The sequence below is a fragment of the Carassius auratus genome, chromosome 19, assembly GCF_003368295.1.
Source record: "Carassius auratus strain Wakin chromosome 19, ASM336829v1, whole genome shotgun sequence".
NCBI lineage: Eukaryota > Metazoa > Chordata > Actinopteri > Cypriniformes > Cyprinidae > Carassius > Carassius auratus.
This window is the reverse complement of record NC_039261.1, coordinates 11,264,009-11,276,155: the sequence shown is the minus strand read 5'-3', so window position 1 is coordinate 11,276,155 and position 12,147 is coordinate 11,264,009. Positions and strand designations below refer to the sequence as shown.

The 12,147-nt window shown below is 37.7% G+C and overlaps 1 protein-coding gene across 1 annotated transcript in view; it reads right to left on the bottom strand.

Moving 5' to 3' along the window:
- csmd2 (CUB and Sushi multiple domains 2) overlaps positions 1-12,147 on the bottom strand; it is a 280,903-nt gene that overhangs the window by 92,788 nt on the left and 175,968 nt on the right. The window contains exons 16-24 of the mRNA XM_026288864.1: positions 11,804-11,942; positions 10,438-10,625; positions 9,097-9,285; positions 8,661-8,777; positions 6,244-6,459; positions 5,967-6,155; positions 4,716-4,885; positions 4,466-4,622; positions 4,131-4,322 (exon numbers count right to left, since the gene is read on the bottom strand). Of these exons, the coding sequence (XP_026144649.1) occupies positions 4,131-4,322; positions 4,466-4,622; positions 4,716-4,885; positions 5,967-6,155; positions 6,244-6,459; positions 8,661-8,777; positions 9,097-9,285; positions 10,438-10,625; positions 11,804-11,942 (1,557 nt within the window). The remainder of the gene's footprint in view (positions 1-4,130; positions 4,323-4,465; positions 4,623-4,715; positions 4,886-5,966; positions 6,156-6,243; positions 6,460-8,660; positions 8,778-9,096; positions 9,286-10,437; positions 10,626-11,803; positions 11,943-12,147) is intronic.

The window sequence follows — 12,147 nt, the reverse complement described above, 5'->3', positions numbered from 1 at the left end:
CTGAGCAGAGTTTTATGAGTGATGAGCAGAATAATATGGCAGTATATCACCTCCAGGATTAAGCCTTCCCTGGGGAGGGAATATTTCCTTTGGCTAATATCGCTGATAGTGTTGGTAATATGTCCTGCCCCAGACATGACTATCCATCTTACACTGGGGCAATGGTGGTGGTGCTGGTGGCGGGCAGCGGGGGTACAAATCACTTGTTTGTCTGGAAGCTGGGGCCAGAGCGTGTGACAGTTCCAGTTTCACGGATCAGGGAGTCATGAGAGTGTAATATCCAACCCATGCCATCCTCATCATCATCCCAGAGGTCAAATGCATGTGCATTTACACAGCATAAACTTATACTGTATATACATCCTCTAGACATGGACTGGATTTAGTTTGCTTATAGAATACAGTGCAAATCCCTCTTCTTAATCATTTAAGCTGCCTTTATTTTATTTTATTTGAGGAGTGGCCTGATAGACTAAGTCTACAGGTGCATCTCAATAAATTAGAATGTCGTGGAAAAGATAATTCAAGTAAAAAGCAAAGTAATTCAACTCAAATTGTGAATTGTGACTTGTGTATTAAATAAATTCAATGCACACAGATTGAAGTAGTTGAAGTCTTTGGTTCTTTTAATTGTGATGATTTTCGCTCACATTTAACAAAAACCCACCAATTCACTATCTCAACAGATTAGAATACTTAAGACCTTTTTCTTTTAAGAAAAAAAAAAAAAAAAAAAAAAAAGTGAATTGTTGGCCTTCTGGAAAGTATGTCCATTGTTTGGTCTCGTTTCTAATCTTCCTCTTGACAATAGCCCATAGATTTACCATGGGGTTCAGGTCTGGTGAGTTTGCTGGCCAGTCAAGCACACTAACACCATGGACATTTAACCAACTTTTGGTGCATCTGGCAGTGTGGGCAGGTGCGACATCCTGCTGGAAAATTAAATCAGCATCTTCAAAAAGCTGGTCAGCAGAAGAAAGCATGAAGTTCTCCAAAATGTATTGGTAAATGGGTGCAGTGACTTTGGTTTAAAAAAAAATAAATAAAAAAAATAGCAGATGACATTGCACCCCAAATCATCACAGACTGTGGAAACTTAACACTGGACTTCAATAAACTTGGGCTATGAGCTTCTCCACCCTTCCTCCAGACCCTAGGACCTTGGTTTCCAAATTAAATACAAAACTTGCTCTCATCTAAAAAACAGGACTTTGGACCACTGGGCAACAGTCCAGTTATTCTTCTCTTTAGCCCAGGTAAGATGCCTCTGATGTTGTCTGTGGTTCAGGAAATTACTTGAAACGTCTGTGTGTGGTGGCTCTTGATGCCCTGACCCCAGCCCCAGTCCATTCCTTGTGAAGTTCACTCAAATTCTTGAATCTATTTTGCTTGACAATCCTCATAAGGCTGCGGTTCTCGTGGTTGGTTGTGCATCTTTTTCTTCCACACTTTTTCTTTCCACTCAACTTTCTGTTAAAATGCTTGGATACAGCACTCTGTGAACAGCCAGCTTCTTTGGCCATAAATGTTTGTGGCTTACCCTCCTTGTGAAGGGTGTCAATGATTGTCTTCTGGACAACTGTCAGATCAGCAGTCTTTCCCATGATTGTGTAGCCTAGTGAACCAAACTGAGAGACCATTTTGAAGGCTCAGGAAAACTTTGCAGGTGTTTTGAGTTGATTAGCTGATTGGTATGTCACCATATTCTAATGTGTTGAGATGAATTGGGGGTATTTTGTTAAATGTGAGCAAAAATCATCACAATTAAAAGAACCATAGACTTAAACTACTTCAGTCAGTGTGCACTGAATTTAATACACGAGTTTCACAATTTGAGTTGAATTACTGAAATGAACTTTTCAAAGATATTCTAATTTATGGATATTCAACTGTATACATCTGAAATATACACTGTTTTACTAACAAATGTTAAACTTTCCATGAACAAAAATGAGTAATCTGTTTTAATAATTTGGCATGACCACACAAAAGATGTTAATTTGAAATCTGAATATTATTGAATAATAATCTGTTTCTTGTTATACATATACATATACATATTTAAAATTACTTTATTTTCTTTACTGTCTACATTATATCTACATTGTCTGATATCATATGCATAATTATTTTATTTTAGACATTGGCATTTCGGTCATGTCCATTTATGTTCAGTGAGGGTTTTACAGTAATTAAAACATACTGCTTTAGGTCAAAGACTCAAGGTCTTAAAATGGCTGATGAAACATCTCTTCACCATGACAAATGACTATAGTTAAGGCAAATTACATTTTACATTAAAATGGTTTTCACTGGCTCTTCTAAATAAAAGTCTGATGTTTGATTGGGTTGTTGGAGCTTTTTGTTTTCTTATGAAAGGACAGATTGGACACTTTAAATGTTTGAAGAAATTAAACAGTTATACAATGATTTTTTTTTACTCTCTGTAGAAAATTTTAAGAATACAAATATCGATCAACAGTAATTTAATACTACATCCCAAGACAGTTCTGAAGTATAGCTATGTAGCTTTAGTTCAATTAAGGCAGTGGAGGGGCACTTCACACATTTGTGCCATACACTTTCCCTCCACACAGCTCTCCTTGAGTCTCAGACAAGCAATGACACAAATTACACGGTGGCCAGCGCTTGTAGTCATGTGTGATATACATGTCACAAAATGCAAGTGTAATGTGTTCAAATGCACACTTCAGCCTCTCAAGCCATTGTCACACATACTGAAAGGTATAATCACAGACATGGAGACAAACTTTTGATCTTTCCTTTTGATAGTGCAGAGGGGATTGTTGAATGCAAAAGAAAAAAAAAAGTGTGAGAAAAGTGAAAAATAATTGGTGTGAAAATCTCACTTTTCTAATCACTATTTTTGTCTTGTTTTCAATGACAAACATTTAAACATTCTAAGATGCATAGATCTAGATATATCTATCTCTCCATCCGTCCATCCATCCGTTGTTGATATTTATATATTGTTTTTATATATAATTTTTTTTTTCTGTTTCTCTCACTCTTTTTTGTGCTTTTTTATCTCATTTTGATGAATGTTCCCATAGTGGACAGTAGAGCCATAAATCACAATAAAACAAACCCATCTTCTTCAACTCCTGAGATGACCTGCTTCGTAAGTCATAAAACTACATTTCTTGCTCTCTCATTCTCTCCAGCTCTCTCTTCCCCTCCCTCTTTTCTCTTATCCTCACCAACTTCTCATTTCTCACTGTCCGCCCTCTGTTTGCTACAGCACTAGTTACTTTCCTGTTGTGGCGGATGAAAAATATTTGTTCATGCCTTTACAGTACCATTTCTCCTCAGTATATGGGCATTTACATTTTGCCTAAAGGTCTCCATAGGCTCAGGTGGAAAGCACCATAATTCAAAATTCAACAGCATTGCAGAACGCCTTGAAAACTGGGTCTGTGACAAACTCACATTGAGGAGAACCCAGGCTGAGTGTAAGGGTGGGTGGTAGAAGACACATACGGATGAAGAAAAAAATCATAAGCACTTCAATTAATATAACTCTCTCTGACTTGGGGGATCATATTCATGAAGCACATTCTCAGAGTGTATCATATAACACCATATGGCAGATTTAGAGTTTGTGATAAAATACAGTAATTAGGATTTCCTGGAATGCCATAAGTTATAGTACTTCAGTGAGGACTTCCTGCATAAGGGCACCCTCCGGCTTCCAGTATGAATGAAACAGACACTGCATGTGTTTATAGTGTCCCATAATGCTTACACAATCAAAACAAAACAACAAATTAAATTAAAAGAAAAATTTAATTAAATAAAAAGTGAGATGTAATGTAAAATGTAAAATAATAATAATAATAATAATAATAATAATAATAATAATAATAATAATAATAATAATAATAATAATAATAATTTAAAAATAGAACTCAATGTAATGTTCTAGCTTTGCTATATTTATCTTTAAAAAAAAATAAAAAAAAATAAAGAAAGTTGTGCAAGTATTCCCCCTAGGTATTGAACATATATTTTGTGTTATCATATCAAAGTTAGAAATCTTGTCCTTAAAGCAACTCCCTAAAGGAGTAAGTGTGAGTGTGAATGAGGCTGAGCATTCAGTAGCATCTTACCAACACACAGTGGGAGTGGGCTGTCCCATGCTCTCCTCTCCCCTCTGAGACATGTCAAAACCTCCGGGCCTTTTAAAGTGTAGCCAGGATCACAGCTATATGACACCGTGCTGCCTGCGAAGTGACCTTTGTCCTCCCGTTTAAATCCGAACTGAGGCACACCTGGGTCCTCGCACTTCACCAACTCAAAACCTGCAGTAAGACGGGGGAAAAAAAGAGTGTGTCCTTCAAAACATCTCCTGTGCTTGGTAGATAGGTATCCATCCATCTATTTATGTGCTCACACACAAACATACTGCGGTGTAATGGCTGCAAGGTGTCAGTGTGCTACTCACTGGTGAAGTGCAGCTCGAAGCCTTTGCTAGTATTGTCACTGTTGCTAATGAACTCCAGCCACATTGTGCTGGACGTGCTGTTTAGAGTGATATCCATCATCTCTGTGCCTGTGAAGATGCCCAGCAGTCTGGCGCTGTTACTGCTACCATCATACACCTGAAACCCACACAAAACAGTCACATACAGTCATCATATACTTTACAAACCAACATAACCCATAAGTAAGAATGCACACTAAGTCACAAAAACCTTAAGCAAGTCGTCCTCCTCCAGGCGGAAATCCCGCGCTCTGAGCTGGATCCCTTTACCGGTTTGGCTTTGGATGGAGTAGATGCACTCATGGTTGTTACCGTAGTAACCAGGGTAGTTGGGAGAGAGTAAAACGCCTTGTTTCCCGGTTACAGATGATCCACATTCAGCTGCAGCCAGGGAGGTAAGAAGTCAGATGACCTCTGACAAACGACATCTCAGATAAATACATGCACACTTATACACTCATGCTGGCAGTCAGGGGATGGTGTGTGTTTGTGAATGAGTGCAAGTCAAGCTCTCTCCCAAATATTGCTCGGATATTGAACCACAACATTCAATTTAAAACTATAGCTACTTTTACCTGTAAGTTAATCATTTTTGTGATATTATGGATTATAACTGATACACCAATTGTTTTAAATGCTAAAAGTAAATTTACGTATCACATCCTGTATACTAATTTTAAGATTTTCTAAAACAGTTTTACTAATTTTGTGTATTTAAAAGATTAATTTTAAGTGAGAGCAAAGGCAATCTAAAAGTAAAAAGGGTTAATAAGCAAGCATTATTAAATACCCTGATAAATAAATAAATAAATAAAATCTCCAATATCAGCCAATAACTGATATATCATGCATCCTGTGTAACAACAAGTTTGCTTAATTAACATTGATTAGAAAAATATTGGCTGTTTTTCTGGATGATGTTTTTGGAATAAATAACTGTCATACCCAACAGATCTTAACTGAAGTAAACCATATGTCATTTATTTAAATACAGGGACATTGACAGAAACATAAATACATAAATAAACATATGTTTACATATAGTTTTCACAAGAGTGGTAAACAAATATGAAGCAAGGATGAGCCAAGATATTGCTGCAGAAATACATAATACCTAATTACTTGATGTCAAAATCATAATGTTATGAAACCACATTCTAAATGTAACATCTAAGCCATTCCAGCACGAATTAAATTGAAGAAGTCTGGTCTCCAAGATGCTGATATCTACCATTACACTAATGCTGATTAAGCATTAGGCTAAATTTAGGGCTGGTGCTGTGGTTTTATTTTCAGATGGTGAGTCATAACCTTTTTCTTCCTGTCTGGTTTTGAGCAGAGCTGCTTTAGTCTTTTACTTTGAGATATAAAGTTTTAGAATGTGTGTGTGTGTGTCTGAGCACATGAGGGGACATTTATTAATTTGCGAACAAAGCAAAATGAAAAGCATGTGACCACCTACCAACACACCTTGGCAGAGGGGAACTCCAAACCCGCCGACGCCCCCCTAGACACACCACCCTCGCAGGCCCCTCGAGACGGTATCCCGGAAAACAGGAAAAGATTAGCGCATCCCCAACCCCGAACTGCAGCCCCTTACGAGTGCTGAAGGGGGGGACGCCGGGATCTTCACAGGGCTCCAGATCGTATTCTGAGGGGAACAGAAGAAGGATTGATCATTTTCAGATTCTTCTGTTATAAATGTCATGTAGTTTAAGCTGCCGTGCAAAGGTCTCTACCTGAGAAAGTGATGTTAAAGCCCTCATAGGACACAGAGAAGTCAGAGAGGAAACGGATCTGAGCAGTGTAGTTGCCAAAAAGTCCAGCACTAAGAGGGGGCGGCAGTGTAGACCCGGTCAATCTCCACAGGGGTTGAGAGAAACTACCATTTTCTGTGACTAAAAGGTGGTCGTGTGGACTCTCCAAGTGAAAAGTGTGAAAGGTAAACTGGACACCTGCGGAGATTGAGAGGAGGAGGAAAACACTGAATATAGATCAACTGTTTATAAGTTCACAAAAGGCTTCAATAACAAAACTGCAGGAAAACGTATTTCAAACCATTAGATTTACCCGGGTTTCTGGGGCAAGTTGTTCAAATGTAATCTGATCAGATTTTGGCCATCGGATTGGATCTGAATTAGATCACAAAATCCAGTTTTTGTTTTGATCTGAATTACATCCTTACTTTGTGTTGTTCAAAATGTTTTAGTAAGATTAGGATACTTTTGACACACAAAAAAATGGATTACTAGAAAGAAAGGTACAAAAGCTGTCACTGAGGGAGTACCTTCTCAAAAGGTACACTTTTGTACCTATTGGGTACTTATACGTACATTTTAGGTACTAATATGTACCTTTAAGGTACAAATATGGACTGTTTAGGTACAAAAGGTGTATGTCGTGAAAATAAAGTGACCTTTTTTTTTTGAGTGTGTGCATTGCAAAACTAGAATGCATAACTTTTTTTTTCTCTCATTTTTCAATTACCATAGCCCCTTTCACACTGCACGTTAGATCCGGAAAATTGCAGAGTCGGCTTCTGTGTGAAACCAAACACGTCCCAGGTCGGGGACCTAGTAACATTGCCGGGTTCAGTCCCGAAACAAGCGCTGTGTGAACAAAAGCCAGAACTAATGCGGTAAAGGGTTTGTCATTTTGATCATGTTATCGCGCAAATTTTATACTGGGTGGTTTGGAGGAAGATCAACGTTCACGACAAAATAAATATGTGCAAACTGTAATGAAGTAGATATCAGTTAGTTCCTCACTTTCAGCACTGAAGCTGAGATCGTTCGTTAGCTTAAGTGAAAGTTATAAAATGCCTAGTGTTTTGACTCGTGTATTACACTTAACATCCTGATGTCACGTCTCTTTACGGGACCTTTACGGGTTGTGTGTGAAAGTAAGCATAGATTCTTGGTAATCACTGGCAATGTGAAAGTGCAAAATCTAGCGACCCGGGAATAATTGCAGGGACACATTACACGTGTATTTTCCAGAATCGCAGTGTGAAAGGGACTTATGTCTCTTTAAGGGCTCCACAGAGATTTGGAAATCTGAAAAGGTCTGTATCTGATTCAGTGTGATCCAATCCAATTTTGATTTGAAAAACAGGCACAAAAGTTAGATGGGTTAGATGGATCATATGGAATTTCGAATTTCCAGATCATTCTGATCCAGATTAAACTTTTTGAACAACTGGCCCCTGTTCCTACAATTTTTTCACAACAGACAAACAACGACACACCATATAAACACTAACAGCGCAAAGTAGAAAAAGTATGTGAATCCCTAGGCTAATGATTTATCCAGAAGTTAGTATCAGCTGTGTTCAATCAATGAGGTGAGATTGAAGATGTTAGTCAAAGCTGCTCTGTACTTTATAAAAAAAGAATTGCTAAATTTTGGAGTTTTCTATTCAAAAGAAGCACTGCCTCGTGTGAACTGCATCTCCAACAAAAGAGGTCTCCGAATGCCAAAGATTAAGGATTGTTGACATGCATAAAGCTAGAAAGGGTTCGAAAAGCATCTCTGAAAGCCTTGATGTTTATCAGTCGATGGCAAGACGAGCTCGGCTTCTCTTTCTAGGAGTGGGCGTCTTGCAAGAAGAATCCTAGAATGTCAGCTAAAGACTTAGAGAAATATCTGGAACACGCTAATGTTTCTGTCAAGGTGATTATGATGCATGAAACGCTAAACAATAACAGTAGAGGAAGATTCACTGCTGCATTTGTCGAGTCCTCACGGGCATGTGGATGCTCCACAGTGGACAGATCAAACTAGAGGGAAAAGACGACTTTGAAATGTAAGTACAGTGGTCCATCATGATTTGAATGTAGTCCTGACCACAACCACATCTGGTATGATTTCATGAGAGAGTGATTCATGCCATAGAGGAATATAATTGAACGGAACCAATTTTGTAAAATGAAATGGTGCAAATTCCTCTTGGCTGCTGTTCAGGTGTGATCTACAACTACAGAAACTATTTGCTTAAGGTTACAGCTGCCAGAAGAAAGTCCACCAGTTATTAAATCCATACTTCTTCCATCCTATATTGTTTGCCATGCATGCCCATGGAAACATTATTGTTTGTTTCATTTAAAAACACTGTCTATTCCTGTCAAAGAAAGCACCAGCTTCAAAAAGGCCTCACCTTTACCATGTGAAGTTTCAATCATCCACGTACAGTTGAGGTTATGGGGGTAGAAGTCAGGAAACCCAGGGGACAGAATAGTGCCGCTGTTCCCCTGAATAAACCCACCACAAAGTGCTAGAGGAAAGAGAAAAAGATAAAGGCTATTTGTCAAAACACTGAGCGCAGTCCTACTGAAACAAACAGGAAGTGCTCTTTTGAAGGACATCAACATATGGAGGCAGACTATTCCTATCATTACCCATGGGGAAAAATCAATAATGACCTTAAATATTCAAAGCCTTGTGGAATAGGAGAAGGGAGCGGAAAGGGTAGCTTCAAACCGTAAAGGCCCTTCCAGTCTGGGAGCGATTACGTCGCTTGAATAAATGACCTATCTCTAATGTGTCCTTTTCCCTGGCGGTAACCATTTTAGTAGGTAAAGAGTGGACCGTACCATCACAGCTGGGCAGGGGGCGACTCCATTGGAAGTTAGGCTCACACTCAAGGGGCTCATGGTCACTGAGAGTGTAACCTGCTTCGCAACTGAACGTCACCAGCGCCCCCACATAGAAGTCGTTGCCGTGCCGCTGACCATTGACTGGGATTCCAGGATCAACGCAATGGTCAGACTGGAGCTGCAAGGCTTGTGAAGAGAAAACATACAAACATTACTGTGGAAAACGGCCAATGATCTTCAGGGCAGAAGTTTATTCTAAATGCATTAGAAACTTAGAAATATATATATATATATATATATATATATATATATATATATATATATATATATATATATATATATATATATATATATATATATATATATATATTCACATATACGTGTGTGTGTGTTTATTTACATATAATGGTAATTTCCTGTTTTTACATTTAGATATCCTTTGGCATCATCTAATGCTCACTTAATGTTTAAAAACATTGATAATTTAATAAAACTGTTAAATGCACTCTTGCAAATCTCAGAATCCATTTTTTTTAAATCCATATATAAAATGATTTTAGTTAAGTTAATACTATTTTCTAGAATGTTCTGCCTATCTGGATTATTCAAAGTTGTATCATTCTTGTAGACGCAAGTAATACCAAGTCTTCGAAAGCACTTTCTGCTTGAGTTGATGTACTCAATAATTTAAGATGAACTGAGATTTATCGAGAAACAACAAGAAAAGGTTACAAACATGAGTCATCCCAGCATAAAAGCCATTCTTTCAGTTCACAAAACTGTGACAGAGTTAATTCTACAGTCTTGTGTGTATGAACGTGTGCACAGTTCCTTGTGTCATGTGTTTGCGCATGACTGAAATCATCTCACAACATAATCACCATCCTATTAGATCATAATTACAGGACCTGATTAAAATCACTGCATATTAAAAGAGCATGTGACTATTTATAATGATGCCTTCATAGCTGCAAGCATTCACAGGTATCTGTGCTATCAGATCCTTGTAATTGCAGCCATGAAATGCATTAGAGAGAAGATAATATCAAGTTTTATCCAGCTAGCATGTTTTGACTAAATTCTAAACATTGTAGGTGACTTTGAATGTGAAGTACACCTATTACATTATTTTTTTTTTTTTAACAATGCAATTAGTGATAGTGATATTTTACCATGTGCATTCTCTATACAAGTAAATACGTAAGCATTTATAAGTAACATAAGTTCTGTGGTAAACATTCTTTGAATTATAGCTTACACATATAGAAATAAATGTTACCAAAGTGACCCTTTTCAGATCAAAACAGTAATAATAAATGCAATAGTAGATCATCATACTCTCATATCGGATGCGGAAGCCAATGTCTGAGTGACTCTTGTCAGTGGTGAAGAGCAGGTACAGGAAGCTGGAGGTGCTGATGAGGAACTGTGGGACCTGTGTACCCTGATAACTGCCAATCAGAGGGGAAGAAGGATAGCGTCCATCTCGTACCTCAAGAACATCGTAGTTAACCTCTGTCCGGAATCTGTGGATCAGAACAGTGCTATGCATCAGCATGGCAGCTTCACCTCAAAGTTAGGCTACATGGATTCATCACAGTCTTGTTCGCTTGTGTTCCTGGAGGATATCACATATTTACAGCTAGAAAAGTGATACTACATCATTCAAACTGAAGACTCTGCAGCAGCAGCCCACTAAAGCCCTGCTGCTCTCTGTATTCTGATAGAGCACATCAACTGTCCCTACAGCCTCACCTTTAAAGAATTTTCCCAACAACAATTGATGGACAAATACAAACATTCGTACTAAACGTGTACACATACAGAGAATGAAGAAACCTCTGGAACCAGTGGAAGAAGAATTCTGAAACCGCATTAGTCTGTCTCATGCCATATGCTAAAATGTATATGGACACCCTTTCTGATTAATGAGTTTGGGTATTTTATGAATGTAATTGAAGACAAATTGTATTGCTATTATATACAATTGCATTCTAGCATGCTTTTGGGAAATGCACCCCTGGACGATGTTTGAAACGTGCCTCAAGATAAATAACTGGCCTGTTAAACTGCGGTTGAATTGTCTTTGTGTTACATTTACATTTAGCAGACACAAAAGCAATGAAATGCAAGTGTTATGACAAGTCTCGGTTAGCCCAACGCACTACACGTAGCAATTTATATATAAAAGCCGTTTCTTGAAGACTTGTAAGTTACTAAGGATAAAAGCATCTGCTAAATAAAATGCAAAATAAATAAATAAATAATAGAGACAAAACAAAATACACATCAAGAACAAAACAAAAACAAAACAAAACAAAAAGAATAAAAACAAGAACACAGAACATAACCAAACAAACAAAATAAAAGCAAAATGGAAACTCTCCAAACAGTTAATTGCATTTGATGTTCTTTTTTCATAAATGTTTAACAATCACATGAGTGTAGATCAAGCCATTCTATACAAACAGAGGTAGGAGATATTTATATTGATTCAGAACAAATCCTTGTAATAGCTTGGGAAATAAACAGCCAGATACTCTTATTTCAAGTCTATAGTGAACATCTGCAATGCGCAATAGTGACCTATTTATGAAATGATGATAACCAACAGAATGAAAGACAGGAGGGGAAAATGAAAATGGGGGGCTTATTAAGAACAACATGACAGTTCAGAAAAGAGAAAGTGAAGTCTTGTACGTACTTGTCAAAGATGATCTTAATAGGATATCCTGGCGGAGCCTCAATGATCCACTCACAATTGAGGGCCTCTTTATAAAGCTCAGGCCAGCCTGGGGACAGAATGATGCCACTAGAAGCCTTCAAGTTTCCACCACATGGGGCTAAAGAACAAGAGAAAATGAAAAGATTATTTTGTTGCCAGATTTTAAGGGCAACTTTTCTGGGGGGTGATTTTTACAGGCTGAATATTAACATTTAATAAGGTAAAATTTTGACCTGCAAAATTGCATAGCATAAAAATATCTGACCAAGAGGGGATCTAAACATCACATACTGAAGTTTTGACTAAATGCAAAGAACAAAATT